At 41.7% G+C, this 15980-nt stretch overlaps 1 protein-coding gene across 14 annotated transcripts in view; it reads left to right on the top strand.

The window, feature by feature from the left end:
• nbeaa (neurobeachin a) overlaps positions 1 to 15980 on the top strand; it is a 98901-nt gene that overhangs the window by 81199 nt on the left and 1722 nt on the right. For 6 of the 14 annotated variants that reach the window (XM_035911703.2, XM_006800123.3, XM_006800122.3 and 3 more), the window contains 24 exons: positions 865 to 998; positions 1633 to 1694; positions 4637 to 4701; positions 5165 to 5273; positions 6928 to 7094; positions 7613 to 7737; positions 7829 to 7975; positions 8429 to 8565; positions 8698 to 8815; positions 8996 to 9098; positions 9180 to 9295; positions 10088 to 10200; positions 10458 to 10598; positions 10706 to 10825; positions 12013 to 12165; positions 12294 to 12458; positions 12536 to 12625; positions 13223 to 13415; positions 13858 to 13929; positions 14304 to 14459; positions 14804 to 14974; positions 15166 to 15267; positions 15444 to 15640; positions 15752 to 15903. In XM_035911703.2, the coding sequence (XP_035767596.2) occupies positions 865 to 998; positions 1633 to 1694; positions 4637 to 4701; positions 5165 to 5273; positions 6928 to 7094; positions 7613 to 7737; positions 7829 to 7975; positions 8429 to 8565; positions 8698 to 8815; positions 8996 to 9098; positions 9180 to 9295; positions 10088 to 10200; positions 10458 to 10598; positions 10706 to 10825; positions 12013 to 12165; positions 12294 to 12458; positions 12536 to 12625; positions 13223 to 13415; positions 13858 to 13929; positions 14304 to 14459; positions 14804 to 14974; positions 15166 to 15267; positions 15444 to 15640; positions 15752 to 15903 (3108 nt within the window). The remainder of the gene's footprint in view (positions 1 to 864; positions 999 to 1632; positions 1695 to 4636; positions 4702 to 5164; positions 5274 to 6927; positions 7095 to 7612; positions 7738 to 7828; positions 7976 to 8428; positions 8566 to 8697; positions 8816 to 8995; positions 9099 to 9179; positions 9296 to 10087; positions 10201 to 10457; positions 10599 to 10705; positions 10826 to 12012; positions 12166 to 12293; positions 12459 to 12535; positions 12626 to 13222; positions 13416 to 13857; positions 13930 to 14303; positions 14460 to 14803; positions 14975 to 15165; positions 15268 to 15443; positions 15641 to 15751; positions 15904 to 15980) is intronic. The other 8 variants (XM_087847344.1, XM_006800124.3, XM_035911695.2 and 5 more) reach the window with 3 other exon arrangements.

The raw sequence follows: 15980 nt of genomic DNA, 5'->3' as shown, positions 1-15980 counted from the left end.
CCTCCACCACACACCCTCTGCCACGCCCAACCACGACTAAATGTTCCCAGAAATGCCATGCAAGAAAGGGCCGACTTCCTCAACAGCTTCAACAATTTTTCAGTAGCAGAGTCAACTCTGTCATTTCTGGCATGGTCATCTCCTCACACTAACCCCAAACTCCAGGCCAGACCTGAGTCGAGATGCTTGTTTTAACCTTCACCGCAGCTTTCGCAAATCATCTGGTTCTCCGAGCAGGTTAAAACAAAACCACAATTGGTAGATTAGCGACCCAGGTCTGTTTCAGAGATCGCATTACCTACAAAGCCAGGAATATAAACTTCACTGCCATCGCGGCTCCATAATTGAGTCTGCTGCTTTGTACTCTTCATGTCTCAATTTCTAAAGAATGGAAAAGCATTTAAAATGCAGCTGTACACACATAAAGACGCAGTATACCATTCAAGAGACAAGTCTGGCAGTTTTTCAGGTTCAGTTTTTATTACACTTTAACCTTCACTCATCCCACAGTGCTAAGCTGACCGGCTAACAATTATCCTTTCTAACTCATCTTTTTCCTAGTAATACTAATACAGACATACTGCTTCCATACCACACCATCGTTTTTTTTTCTACATTCTGTGTCCGACTCGCACTTTTTTCTGTTTCATTCACCTGCTTTTTCTCTTCTCCTGTGTCCTGTGCCTCCCTTCCTTGTTCTCACGTGTCTCCACATATTTCTTTCATTCACATTTGTCCCTTCTCGCCTACTGTATATCCCCTGAGATTTTTCCTCAAACGCTCTTGTACCCTCATCTGTATGTTGCTCGTGTTATCGGCACGCCTATCGTTTTCATCCTTGTCTCTCGATTATCTCCGCCACAGTATCACCACAAAGCTGGAGCGCGCTTTGGAGAAGGTGGCCCCTTTGCTCAGGGAGATATTTGTGGACTTTGCTCCGTTCCTGTCCAGGACGCTGCTGGGTAGCCATGGGCAGGAGCTGCTCATAGAAGGTACAGGTGCTGTACACGGCTCCTTTTTCTCTAACTGGCGTCTCTCTGTGGAGTCTCCTCATTCACTGTCCCTCACAGTAATGTTTGTGTGCGCGAGAAAGAGTGAGATCGAAAAAGAGTGAGTGGAGGGTTGAGAACGAGGTGATGAGTGAGTGTGTGTGTGTGTCTTTGAACTGGCTGCTTCACCCATTCGTCAAGCAGGTAGGATTTTGCACTGTTTCTATTCAGCTAGCTAGATGTGTCAATATTTTTAGATAAGATTATGCCAGTTTTAGCGTTACGGGTGTAAGAGATTGTACTAAATGCGTTGCAGTCCTGTCTCTGCTCACCTGCTTCCTGGTGTCCCTCATCTTTTTCTCCACCGTTTGTTCTTGTCTTTTCTGTGGCATGCTTTTTTTAAACGATGATTGTGCACAGCAGCAGAAACCGCTGACACTACAGTGTCTTCTTGATGATATTTTTGTATCTTGCAGTGGTGTGCATGTGTGTGTGTGTGTGTGTGTGTGTGTGTGTGTGTGTGTGTGTGCGTGTGCGTGTGTGTGTGTGTGTGCGTGTGTGTGCATGTGTGTGTGTGCGTGTGTGTGTGTCAAAGAGAATAAATGAGAGGCTCCTGACTGTGTTGTATGTGTCTGTGCCACAGGTCTGGTCTGTATGAAGTCTAGCACGTCTGTGGTGGAGCTCGTAATGCTGCTCTGTTCTCAGGTTGGTAACTTCTCACCTCTCCTCTCTGTTTCTTGATGAAATGTCCTCACACTTTCAATCAGTTTTGTCAAAACCTGACATGTCTAAGTGTTTTTGAACGGCTTTTTTTTTCGGGCGGGGGGGGTTAGAGCACACAGGAAGCTTTAGAGTTATTGATCTGCCCTGCGAGGCAGGGATGACTGTGTAATAAGCGCATTGCAGATGTAATCTAATATCACAGCATAGTTTCCCTCAATAATAATAAAATCAGGGCTAGAATTGTGACATATGCAAGGTTTAAGTTTTACATAAAAACACATTATGTCACAGATGTTACATCTTAATTCGTTTTGTCTGGCTCATTTATCCGTCTGCTATCACAGTAAGCCAGTAAGCTCAGTTTTCTTCAATAAAACTCCATAAAACTCAAAGCGAGAGTGACACTTACCTTCACAGAGCCTTTCACAAGTGGAACCTGTCACCAGCTTTTCTTTTCTTTTAAGTTGTAAAGTTTCTCAAAGCGCTCTTGTTCTTTCAAATGTTCATTTCCATCCTCTCGCTCTCCATTTTCTTCATCTTTACCTCTATGTCATCTTCTCTCTCGCCTTTTGTCCTCTTACATCTTCAGCCGTGGTCATTTTTAAATCGGTGTTTCAGGAGCAACTGCTTTCACCTCGTACCGCTCTCCACACTGCCCTTCTCTTTACCACTCCCTTTTCTTTTCCTCTCTGTTCCACTTCTGGGTGGCTGCTCGTCAGCATGTATAGTATTACCATTGGCTCCGGCCTTGTCTGCCATTAGAGACCCGGGAGAGCAAACCCTAGCCCAGAAATCGATCCTCCGGATGGGGGGATGTAACAGGAGATAGTCCCACGTGTCCTTCACGGCCTTAAGAGCCAGTGGAGCTAATGGAGGTCTGATAGTTTGAGGCTTTCAGCAGCACTCATACCCTTCTCCACTCTCCATTCTCTCACAGACAGGAGCATTTTCACTTGTTTCTTTCATCTTTCCTTTGATCAGTGTTGCACTACTGTGCACTTTTCACACAGTCAACGGTAAATGATGAAACTGTTTATGTCCTCTGAAATAAAGCTTTTTTTTAAAAAATTAAGCCTTTTACGTGTTGATCAGCTCGTCCAGTCAGGGTCTGATGATGTAACAGCATTTACTGTGAAAGAATGAACAAATGTTTGACCAAGTAAAGGAAATCCCTGATATAACAAATGCAGATGCCTTCACACAGGTTCACTGCAGTACTGTGTATTAATAATCAAGGGTTTCTGGCATGTATTAAAAAGCCAAGAAGGCATAGTTGTTGTGTTTTTTAATTAGCATCATTGAAGATAAGTGGCTTTGAAGGAGGAATCATGGTTTAAAAGGATGGCCTGGATGATTTTAGATTAGTGGAAAAAATACTTCAGTATTATTGGTTGAAAATTGTGATTACCAACACATATTTTATCACTGTGATGCTGGTCATTAGGTTGATGTTTAATGAAAACAAGAAGGCCAAGAAAGCCGGACATTTGTGTTGTCATGGTTTGAGGAAATGCTGACTGCAGATCAGTTTTGTCCTGTATTGAAACTTCTCTATCCTGATGAGAGAGGTCCTTTCCAGTATATAACAGTGCCCCCATCGCATGTCATGAGAGCTCAGTGAAAGTTTGAGTATGAAGTTAATGTGAATAATGTCCTGTGGCCTCCGAGGTCACTAGATCACAACGATATTGAACGCCTATAGCACATGAATTCTGAGAGACCAGTTTTCTCCACTTTCACTATCAAGACACCAAATGAGGGAATATCGTTTTGAATAATCATTTCTCCTGTAGAGTTCCACGCGATCAATAATCGGATCAGTGAAGCTGCTCTGGCAGCATCTGCTGTCACTGCGTTTCTGAGGTGCTTTCAGCAGGTTCAACCTACTGCAGGCTAAAAGAAAAATTAAATTCAACACTCCATTAAAACATGTTTATGGGAACTGAACCGTCATGTGTTTTCTTTGTTTTTCATCAAATACAAAGATATTCAGATGTAACTCTGAATATGGTACAAATATATTATAAATTGTAATTGCTGTACATACTGATGTGTAGTGTAAGCTGTAGTAGATACTACATGTGTCTATACTTTGCATTGCATTGCATTTGCATGCCCATGCTATAATATTGTTTGGCCCGTCGGTGCTGGTTCCAAACTGATTTACTTGATAAACTTGAGAAATGTTTAAAAATGGGGCGGTAGATGTGGTTGCTAGGCAGTATAACAGCATCATAATATAGCATCCTTTCTGATCTAGCACAGGTGACTCAGAAGGGAGTACGCTAATTTAGATTCTGGCAATATAAAGAAAATGTGTTTGTGACAAAATTATATGATGCATTTTATAAGATTTCACAGGTGCATAAATGGATTATTTTAGCTTGTTGCTAGGCAACGTGATGACGCCATAGTGTCTGATATGGATAAGAACCATCAGGGCACCAAGATGTACCTGCATGCCAAGTTTGGCTGCTTAACTCAAAGGAGTTTGCAAACAAACAGACACCCAAACAGAGATTTTGTGTATCGTAGTAAGATTACCTGTGAGTGTTCAAGGATTACAATTTAATTCTTTAAAACAAAGAAATGGAGAGCAGAAGTAGAAGGCAGCATAGCACAGAAACACTCAAGTAAAGTACTTGTAAATCATATGTTTTATTTCATATTTGGGTAATTGTATATTGCGCCACTAGTCATTCTGATGCTCTGATCCACTTTCATGAGCCATTGTAAAACCAACAGTAAATGAATTAACATTCTTTAGTCTCCAAAATAAGCTGACTACATGTTTAGAACATAAATAAAACCAGTATAAAATGACCCATAGAGGTGTGTGTGTGTCATGACCTGTTCATCATTTACCCTTTTTTACTCCCAGCCGTGGTTCATCGTACTCTTTTTGGTGTCTCTTCTACACTTAGGAGTGGCAGAACTCCATTCAGAAGAATGCTGGACTCGCTTTCATTGAGCTTATCAATGAGGGAAGGTAATCCATCACACTTAATGATTATCGCAGCACATCACTCTGTAATTCACACATTAACACTAATTCTGTATCAGTGCTTAACAACTAATGGGTGTGATAGAGCCCTAATGAGAACCTTGCCAGGATAAGTGCACAGTGCCATGTGTGACCAGCAGGAAGTCGAATCATTATTGTGCAATTACATTTACAGCTGATTTGAGCCGGTCTAATTTCAGTGCTTGCAGTTTTGCTTTTCCTTTTTACTCCAAACTACCCGAGTATCAGTGCAAACCCAACAAAGAAAGCACAAAGTGGAAAACGACAGCATTGCATTGAAAATGAAGCAGATGTTAGCTGAAATCATTAGCCATTCTTATTGCTGTACTTCCCATCTTGTTGAGAATTTATGTTTTCTTTAAATAGAGATGGTTCCTTCCATTTTATTTTATTCTTTTGCTCTTTTTCCACTTACTTCCACTGCCAGACTCCTGTGCCATGCCATGAAGGATCATATTGTGCGCGTTGCCAATGAAGCAGAGTTCATCCTGAACAGACAAAGGGCTGAGGATGTACACAAACATGCTGAATTTGAGGTATAAGCACAAAACACAACTTCTCTTTGTCACTTGCTGTATGTATGCAAGCCTGCGAGCAAGAAGCCACAGAAACTGGACGATATGTATTGTTTTCAACGTTTTTTAAAAAATCAGCAGTGCAGATAAGTGAAGTCCTTTTGTTTTGTGAGTGCTTCAGGTATATATTGTTCAGGTTTATCTGGTCCATTTTCCAGAAAGCAGGTTCAACAAAGTAACTTTGAACTTTGGGTTGGACAAATTTAATTTTTTAGCTCCAGAAATAAGGTCAGTAAACTCTGCGTTAAGAGCATGCATAAGTAATGGAGCAAAAAGCCATCATTAATGGAGCTCTGATACCAAGAGTCACCATGGCAACAAGTAAATAATAAGCAGAGCTTATTTTTATCCATTGGAATATGAGTGTGAGTCAGTGTGGGCCATGACTTTTATCTTATGAGAAAAGAGTCAATTCAACCATTGTCTGGGTTTGGGTCAGCAGTCTCTGTGGATAAGCCCAGCCACTACCCACACCTCATGACTGCAGTTGAGTGTCGGACCGTACACTGATTTCTAAATAAAATTTTTACACCCAGTATCACTGATTTAGATGATTTTTAGTGGAAATAGCCTCAGCGTTTTCAAACTGTGAATTTTCAGACACTGAAACTTTTACAAATTATGCATCTAATAACTGCATATCAATTTATAATCGATGCATATCGAGGCATATATTTGCAGCCTGTTTAACTTTACAAAGTTTCGTTCTGTTTTATTGTCATGCTCCCACTTTTTCTGTCACTGTGAGCGATTACAGCATCACAAATTATTGTGTTTAAATTTAATATTTAAACTTTAGTTTTAAAACATTTGCAAATATTTCTGTCACTGAAGTGAAGTGACTTGAAAAAACACTTCTTTTTTTTTTTTTTTAAGAAAAAACAGCTGCATTATTGTTCAAAGAATTACGGAGTTAGAAAGATGTAGCCTGTAAATGTTATTTTAAACTGTTCATAAATCCATGATGTCCACTGATTGCTGTTTATGCGCTGACGTCATTGACTGATTGATCATAAAAGCACTTATATAGCACTATAACAAGAAGCTAATATGTAATCGGGATTTCATGTCTGCAAAGACGTAAAATTGTGCGATGAATTCGCTCTGCTATTCATTTTTCTATCAACCTTACAAATGAGGAACTAAAACCAGACAGCAGACAGGTTCGCAGAGTCTGTTACCGCAATAAATGCCTCAAAGTTTTATTCAATTTTTTATTTTTGGAACAGAAAACTCCGCTTTTTCTCATCTCAGGGTTAACAAACAGCCTTGATCCTCCAAGAAAATGCTAATCAACTAATTCCCATGTTGATATTTAAGAGTAAATGGACTTTATCAGTATATTTTTTTTATATAAACAGTTTTTACTGAAGTTTTTTTACATTACATTGCAATTGACAATTTCTGAATAACTTCAGATAAATCTTGTTAGCATATGTGCAATATAAGATAAGCCGTTATCCACGCGTGTATCGGCCTGATGTGTAAATACTAAGGATCCTCATCTGATCACCTACTGACTCCTTGTCAGCACCATGTCCTCGTCACAGTAATGGTCCACAGTCTTGCTGTTTTATGGTCCTTGTTTAACTTTCCACGTCCCCTTCTCCTCCAGTCTAACTGTGCGCAGTACGCTGCAGACCGAAGGGAGGAGGAGAAAATGTGTGATCACCTCATCAGCGCCGCTAAGCACAGAGATCATGTGACTGCTAACCAGCTGAAACAGAAGATCCTCAACATCCTGACCAATAAGCACGGAGCATGGGGAACAATGTCACAGAGGTAGACCATCACTGTGTAATCTCACGAGCAATCCCTGCAGGAGTATGAGTAAGGAGTCAGATTTTGATATAAATTAATGAAATGGGTAATAAAGTGTGCAGTATCTGACTCCTAATATATTTACTGCCTGGAAGCATCAAGAGACTGATTGTTTTAATGCACTTCAGCTTTTGCTCATCCAGACCTTCCTACAGGCTGGTGGCCACATGTGATGTAACATGTAACATCTAAATCCTTATCCATCCTTCATCCGTTATGCCACTATTGAAGTAACTGTTGGTTGTTTACAGTTCATAACTCAATAATATTTGTTCTTCCTCTTTATCTAAAAGCCCGTTATTGGTGTTTGTAGAGTTGGAAAGGCCCTCATGGTCATATGATGCCCTTTATCCTAATAACGAGGAACCTTTTAGACTGTAGGAAATTAGTTTGGGTGGTTTTTAGCATAAATGTCACATATAACGTCATCTCTGTCTTTAGACAAGTGCCTCAACTGAAATTGCTCATCTTTTTTTCAGCCAATTACACGACTTCTGGCGTCTAGACTACTGGGAGGACGACCTCAGGAGGAGACGGAGATTCGTGCGAAATGCCTTTGGATCTACTCACGCCGACGTGCCGCTCAAAGCTCTCGATGAGTACAGTCAGTAATGTTTACTAACAAACAAATATTGCATTGTTTTGTTTTGTTTGTTTTTTTGCATATTCTAACATGCTCACTTAAACATAAACAGGTACAGAAGACGAGGAGAAGGGACTCAAAAAAAAGAATTTCCGGAGTCAGTCGGTGGTCACCCAAAACCCGGAGGCAGAGCTCATGCTGGAGGGAGACGATGACGCTGTTAGTCTGCTGCAGGAAAAAGAGATCGATAACCTCGCTGGTAAGAAACAAACAAACACACACACAGAGACACACACACACACAGACTTTGTTACAGTTCAGCTGAACAATAAACTCTCTGACTCTTGTTTTTAGTACGTTTTCGTCCGAGACTTTTTATCTCCAAAGGCAAGTTTGACATTTGAAAGCTTTGCAGCTAATCTAACCGTCTGGCTGATTTATCTCACAGAAGAAGATTAAATCACAATTCACTAAAAACTGATGCAAATCAGATCAAACACCTTGTTTAATCCAGTGATTCCTCCCCGGCCTTCATAACCGATTGGTTGTTTCAAACAGAGGGGAAAGAAGCCAATGATTGGTCAATGTTAAATAACATGAAATGACCCTAATGTGCTGTTTTATATTCTCCTGTGATCATGCTTATTGGCATGACCCGGATACTTGTATAACTACCTATAGTAATACCTGACCCTTGAATTCGTCCCCACAGGTCCGGTGGTTCTGAGTACTCCAGCTCAGTTGGTAGCACCAGTGGTGGTGGCTCGAGGCACTCTGTCCATCACTACTACTGAGATCTACTTTGAGGTAGATGAAGAAGATACTGCGTTTAAGAAGATGGACCCTAAAGTAAGAACAAATCATTTTTCTTTATAAGTGATCAGTGCACAGAAAGAGAGAGGAGGAAAACCTGTAAATTACAAGGTTAACTTATAAGTCTTTCTTTGTGCTTTTTTCCCCAATAATGTGCATCTTCATTAGGTGCTTGCCTACTCGGAGGGTTTGCATGGCAAATGGATGTTCAGTGAGATCCGAGCTGTGTTCTCCAGACGATACCTGCTACAGAACACTGGACTAGAAGTCTTCATGGCCAACAGAAGTAAGTCTCCAGAGTTCTTACTGAAACGATCATACTCACAGGTGACACTGCAGTTAACCCGCTTTAGTATAGAATGACTACACTACCTAATCTGTTTAAATGTACTCTTGGATATTAGCTCAGTGTTAAGTGAGTGATTCATTTTAAATCAGCATTAACTGTATCTTGTTCTCCCTCTAGCATCTGTGATGTTTAACTTCCCCGACCAGGCCACCGTTAAACGGGTGGTCTACAGTCTCCCGCGGGTCGGTGTAGGAACGAGTTACGGTCTGCCACAGGCCAGGTATGCACAGCTCTGTCTTTGAAGGGCAATGCCAAGATTTGATAAATGGAGAATTAAATTTCGTGTGTGTGTACATTTCAGGCGGATTTCCTTGGCCACTCCTCGCCAGCTGTTCAAGTCATCCAACATGACGCAGCGCTGGCAGCGGAGAGAGATCTCTAACTTTGAGTACCTCATGTTCCTCAACACTATTGCAGGTGAAGTCCACTTTAAATGAGCGCTGACTCTTCTACCTCTGGACCTGTCAATGATATACGCGTGAACAGAAGATCGGTCAAGCACACAAATCTTGCTGATATCTCCAAACATTTCTGCTGAGTCATACGGACATTTCTTATTCACTGTGAAGTTTTTTAGCAGTTTAAACTTATTTGGTTGCTTCGATTGCCAAGGATAGAAAACGCACACTTCCATTGTGTATTTCCTTCATTGGTGATTCTATAAACACTTTACTGAAGAAGGCAGACAAAGAAGGTGACAGATTTGTAATAAGATGAATGCTTTGTCTGCAGTTTGCCAAATTGTTCTTTATATACTAGAAAACAGATTTAGAAAAATGAATAAAATAATACTATAGTAAGTAAGTAATACTGAGTAAGTGTCAGAAGTGCAGAGTTTCATCGGCACACAAAGAAACTGAGTGAATATTTGTTTAACTCCTGGCATCATTTATCAACAGTTTGTACTTTTATCTCTCTGCTTGACTTTCTTTTTTTTAACTGAAAACATGCGTCTTTAGTTAATGTGTGTATAACATTTCATCTTGGCTCAGCGGTTCGTTAATATTTCAGCACGAGTCCGGCATAATGGATGTGTAAGATTTTAAAATATTTATAGCAACATTTCTTTTCCCAGAGTAACATTTACACAGACATTTTATAGTTTGTTATAATCTAAGATTAGTGTGTGTGTGTGTGTGTGTGTCCTTGCAGTTTATAACAAGACTAACGCCACATTGTTGTCGCTGATCGCTGTTGTGTCTTCTGCAGGGAGGACCTATAATGATTTGAACCAGTACCCTGTCTTCCCTTGGGTCTTGACCAACTATGATTCAGAGGAGCTCGATCTCACACTACCGGGCAACTTCAGAGACCTTTCCAAGGTTAGAGCTCCCACCCATAAAACTCTTTATGCACCTTTTCCAATTTCCTGCGTATGTGCTACTTGGAGATGCTATCAACTCAAATGAATCAAAGTCACAAAATAGCATTTACGGTACATAATGTACCAAGAAATAGCACAAATCTCTCCTTATCACATCCCCACCAAGAGCGTATATACCCCGCTATGCAGAAGAACGCTAATGTGTGGTTTCTCTTCAAAGTATTCATCCAGTTATTTCTCTCTGATTTCTTCTAGCCAATCGGTGCCCTGAATCCCAAACGAGCAGCATTTTATGCTGAGCGCTACGAGACATGGGACGACGACAGCGCACCTCCTCACCACTACACAACCTTATACTCCACAGCTCATTCAACACTGATGTGGATGCTCAGAATAGTGAGTGCCTACTTAACACACTTATAAACTGGAAACAGCTAACTAAACACACGCCCGACACTCAGGGCTGCTTTTCACATGAACGTGTCTGTTTTTTGTTCCTGTAGGAGCCCTTTACCACATTTTTCCTCAGCGCTAATGATGGTAAGTTCGACCATCCAGAAAGAGCCTTTTCTGGCATCGGTCGCTCGTGGAGGAACTGCCAGAGGGACACGGCTGATGTGAAGGTAACGTGGAACAACCTACTGAAGTGACTGGTTTGAGGTTGTTGGACTAGCTGTATTCAGCATAAAATCCATCCGCACTGAGACCTAACACCAGGAGCATGGAATTATGATTTTCTTTTTTCATTTCCAATTTGAAAGTATTTAGAAGTGGCCTTATGGCCTCAAGTGGTTAACATATTTGTTTTGCATATGAGGAAAGGTCCTCAGCTTGATTCCAGGAGGAGGCACAACCCCAGTTTTGAGGGTTTGCAAGCCAGCGGTGGTCGCACTCCAGGATAAATGGGAGTTTTGCAGGGAAGGAAAAGGCATCTGGTGACAAATCTGTGCCAGATCAGACATGTGGAGCCATTTGCTGTGGTGACCCCTTGGGAAATAAGGGAGCAGCTGAAAGTACCATATGTGAAATATTTGATAATAATTTGCTAAAGGAGCGTCAATAATTGATGTGGATTTTTCTTAGATCCAGTTAACTAAAGCAGCAGCATAGTCTGTTATTATACTGAGAGTGCAGAGGGTGGATTGTTAAATGTTTACCAGGCCAGGTATTTTGTGTGATTTTGGTTTGTTGGCTGTTTGTTTCTGATCTTGGGGTGCTCGCTTTATAATATAACCCACAATTTCAATGTTTTTTATATGAAAATGCATTGAAATTAAATTTAGCTTCCATTAAAACAACAAATAACAAGTTGTTTTTTTTACATGTAACAAAGAAATAATTATACTGTAAGTAATTTTAAGTGCTGCATAATTTTCTGGTAATTTGGCAGAAAACAAAATAGTATTTTGCCATCTTACAGAGCAAGTAGGCTGTACCTGTGTGTGGGCTGTATTATAGAGTGACTTAACCTAAATTGTTTCTGTTTTATTGGAAAGGAGATACAAATTATACTGTAAGTAATTTTAAGTATTGCATAAGTAATTTTCAGTATTGTGTAATTACCTGGTAATTTTGCAGAAGCACAATATTTCCCCATCGTAAGTAGGCTGTACTCTTCAGGTCTTTATTTTTTCTATTATTTAATTGTGCTTTTTTGTTTATGATGCACTCAAAATCAGTTACAATATCATTTGTGTCTCCTTTCCAGTAAAATATGGAGACATTAAGCAAGGTTAACCACCACATGACACAGCATGCTCCTCAAAAAGAGGCAGTGACTGAACAATGTGTTTTTGCTTGTGTCCATAAGGAGCTGATCCCAGAGTTCTACTACTTGCCCGAGATGTTCGTCAACAGTAATGAATATGAGCTCGGGATGCGCGAAGATGCAGTTCCTGTAAGTGATGTGGAGCTTCCCGTCTGGGCCAAGAAACCCGAAGATTTTGTTCGTATTAACCGCATGGTGAGAAAAACAGACTTGTTTTTTTTAATGCTAAACCTGGAAGTTTTGTTTCTTTTTTTTTGCCTCACCTTCAAATCTGGAGATAAACTGCGAATATTCTCTCTTTCTGAATCTTTCCCTTTCTCCAGGCATTGGAGAGCGAGTTCGTGTCGTGCCAGCTTCACCAGTGGATTGATCTAATATTTGGCTACAAGCAGCGAGGGCCAGAAGCGGTGCGAGCTCTCAATGTGTTCAACTTCTTATCCTACGAGGGAGCAGTCAACCTAGACAATCTAGATGCTGTACAGCGTGAGGTTGGTTGACTATTATCATTAAAGTGCAGAAATCGAACTTGTGCGTGGTAAGCCCATCTCTTCCTCTCTGATTCCAGCTGATTGAGGCCCAGATTCAGCTTTGTGGTCAGGTGCCCTCCCAGCTGCTGATCGAGCCGCACCCACCTCGGTCCTCCGCCATGCACCTGGTGAGATACCTCAACAGCCTTAGCACATCTTGGCACGCACTTACAGACAAACTCCTGATGAAAACACCAAGTCAACTGTAGGAGCGCTGCAGAGCTACTGAGCTAGTAGTGCTTTGAATCTTCATTGTTTTCATTTATTTATCATATTTGTAAAACATTTCTACCCAGTGCATCAATTATTTTTAGTCCACATTTTCTGAGAGGAATAGCTTCCATTAGCAAGATGTAAGCTATGTGAAGTTTTATTACATACAGTAGTATGTAATGGTGTTTGTAGCCTCTCTGTAGTCCCTGCTACCCTCAGCAGCATGAGGCCTCTGCTTCTCTACATCAGAGCCATCAATGTCAACCCAAACCCGTCGGACCCTGAGCCCTCAGCAACCGGTGCATCCGCCTCCTTTCCTAGACCTAGAGCCGCCCTCAGTGTGTGTACCTGCTCTGACCCTGTGCTCCCACTAATATACCGTTTCCCCTGCCGTCCCTCTGTCCCATCTGTTCTGTCTGTCCCTCTCCCTTCGTCTCCATCCCCCTTCCTCCAACCTACCCTCTTGCCCTTTCTCTCTCTCTCCCTTTCTCTTTCTCTGTCTGTCTCACCAGTGTTTCCTTCCCCAGAGCCCTCTGATGTTTAAGGATCAGATGCAGCAGGATGTCATCATGGTGCTCAAGTTTCCCTCCAACTCTCCCGTGACACACGTTGCGGCCAACACGCTCCCCCACCTCAGCATACCAGCAGCCGTGACGGTCACATGTAGCCGGCTGTTCGCCGTAAACCGCTGGCACAACACTGTCGGTGAGTGTACGTTGATGGAAGTCCGCGTAAAATTTAAATTATTAAAGATTTTTTGCGACTGATTTCCCAAAGCCTGTAATGCTTGTATACTTACAGCTGAGCCCGAAGCATTTGCTCTTGTTGTTTCATACTGCCCTTTAGTCCTGTTTTGTTCACACCCTCGATGTTGACATAGAAATATTTGTTAATTAAAGCTTCAATTAACCTTATTAATGACCTCATTAGCGCAACAGACTACGTGTAATCAATCATGGTAATGTGATTATACAGGATCACGGGGCAGCTTAAGTGGCTTTTAGTACCGACTGCCACACGAGGCACTTAATTTTTAATGTACACTTGCATCAGAGCTCCCATCAGAGAGCACTAGATCAGGCCTTCTTCACCACTTGAAGATGTGCGTATGTGTGACTGTGTAATATTTGTGCCTCAAACCCTTCAGGCCTCCGTGGAGCGCCAGGATACTCCCTAGAACAAGCTCATCATCTGCCCATTGAGATGGACCCTCTCATTGGTCAGTTCTCACACATATTCACAGCATTTTATCCATTCAAAAAGTTATAGATGCAATTTATGTTGTATTTTATTGACCAGAGGTGGGATGTGGCCCAGATGCAGATCTGAATCAAGGAATTTTTGGAACTGTTTTTAATATTATAGGTTATTGCAGAATTGATCACAGATGCTTATATGCAGCTCTTGTTTTTATATAAGCAGTTGCAGACCATAGTTTTGATACACATGTTCTGTAAGTAGAGAATTTTCAGATAACTGGGGGAGCTGTGGCCAAAAGCATCACATGATGTCTTGGGGATTTAGATATACTGTTAACCATTTTCCATTTTTCCGCCCTCATTAGCCTGATTGCATCTTTTTCTTCCCATGTAGCAAACAACTCAGGCGTGAACAAGCGTCAGATCACTGACCTGGTGGACCAGAGCATCCAAATTAACACACACTGTTTTGTGGTTACTGCTGATAACCGTTACATCCTCGTCTGCGGCTTCTGGGACAAGAGCTTCCGCGTTTACTCTACAGAAACTGGTTGGTTTTTGTATTATTTATGAGTCATGTCAAGCACTAAGTACAGCAAGCATTTCCTCGAGGCTGTCAGCTTCCTTTTTGAAGCTTAAATTTATGATTCTGTCAGAGTGTTTGCTTTGCATGTTTATTAATTTATTACATAGAAGAGATGCAGGCTTTTTTGGAAATACATGCAGGCAAATGGAGGTAGATGCTGTTTTTATTGATCCTCGGGTTTAAAAGGAGACACGGCTTGATTAAGTTATCATCACGAAGCACTTTGATCCCACCGTCGCCTTCCAGGAGTTTGATAAGGAGAGGCACACACACGTTGGCTAACTTGTCTACCTCCTTGCTCTCCACAGGAAAGCTGACCCAGATAGTTTTTGGCCACTGGGATGTGGTGACGTGTCTGGCTAGGTCAGAGTCTTACATTGGAGGAGACTGCTACATCGTGTCAGGATCCAGAGATGCCACTCTTCTTCTGTGGTACTGGAGTGGGCGGCACCATATTATAGGGGACAACCCTAACAACAGTGAGTGGTGAAATGGTGGATACAGAATGTGTGCAAGTTAACTAGTCGTTGTTTGGGACATGAGTACATGAATGCGCTTCAAGGTTAAACATTAAGTTGAATAATTAGAGCATGTTTATTGTATATTTACAGCAATGGAAACATTTTGACTGCAAATGTAGTGGTTTGACTCCTAACTGTGTTTTCCTCAGGTGACTATCCTGCTCCCAGAGCAGTACTGACAGGACATGACCACGAGGTGGTGTGTGTGTCCGTCTGCGCGGAGCTGGGATTGGTTATTAGTGGAGCCAAAGGTTTGTACATCTTTATATGTCTTTGCCTAGAAGAGGTTTATTTGCAAATAAATATTTAATTGAATTAAAAAAGATGCACATCAGAGGACAGTGGCGTGGACGCAGTGAACGTTAATCACAGTGAATGTTGCTTTTGCCAAAGCTTTACACTATCTTGCTTTGATCTTTTCCCTCAGAGGGCCCGTGCCTCGTCCACACTATCACAGGGGACCTGCTCAGAGCCCTGGAGGGTCCAGAGCTGTGTCAGCAGCCCCGCCTCATCTCGGTGTCTAGCGAGGGACACTGCATCATCTACTATGAGAGAGGCCGCTTCTGCAACTTTAGCATAAATGGAAAACTGCTGGCGCAAATGGAGGTCAACGATTCGACGCGGGTAAAGCTGTCAGGGTTACTCGAATGCAAACATTTTAACACACTGGTGTTCACCTTATTCACCCATAAACCAAGAGCTGCTTTTAACTTGGACTCTTTTTCTCTGTTCCAGGCAATCCTGTTAAGTAGTGACGGGCAGAATTTGGTGACAGGAGGCGATAATGGAGTTGTTGAGGTGTGGCAGGCGTGTGACTTCAAACAGCTTTACATCTATCCGGGCTGTGATGCCGGAATCCGTGCCATGGACCTATCACACGACCAGAGGTAAAACAGGAAGAGGACAAAGACTGCGTCACCTTTGTGATGTGGTTACAAAAGTTTCGATGGTTCGCAGATGTGAT

Source organism: Neolamprologus brichardi, chromosome 10 (assembly GCF_056152115.1).
Source record: "Neolamprologus brichardi isolate AB-2024 chromosome 10, ASM5615211v1, whole genome shotgun sequence".
In the NCBI taxonomy this organism is placed as follows: domain Eukaryota; kingdom Metazoa; phylum Chordata; class Actinopteri; order Cichliformes; family Cichlidae; genus Neolamprologus; species Neolamprologus brichardi.
This window is presented reverse-complemented; position numbering and strand designations above follow the sequence as displayed.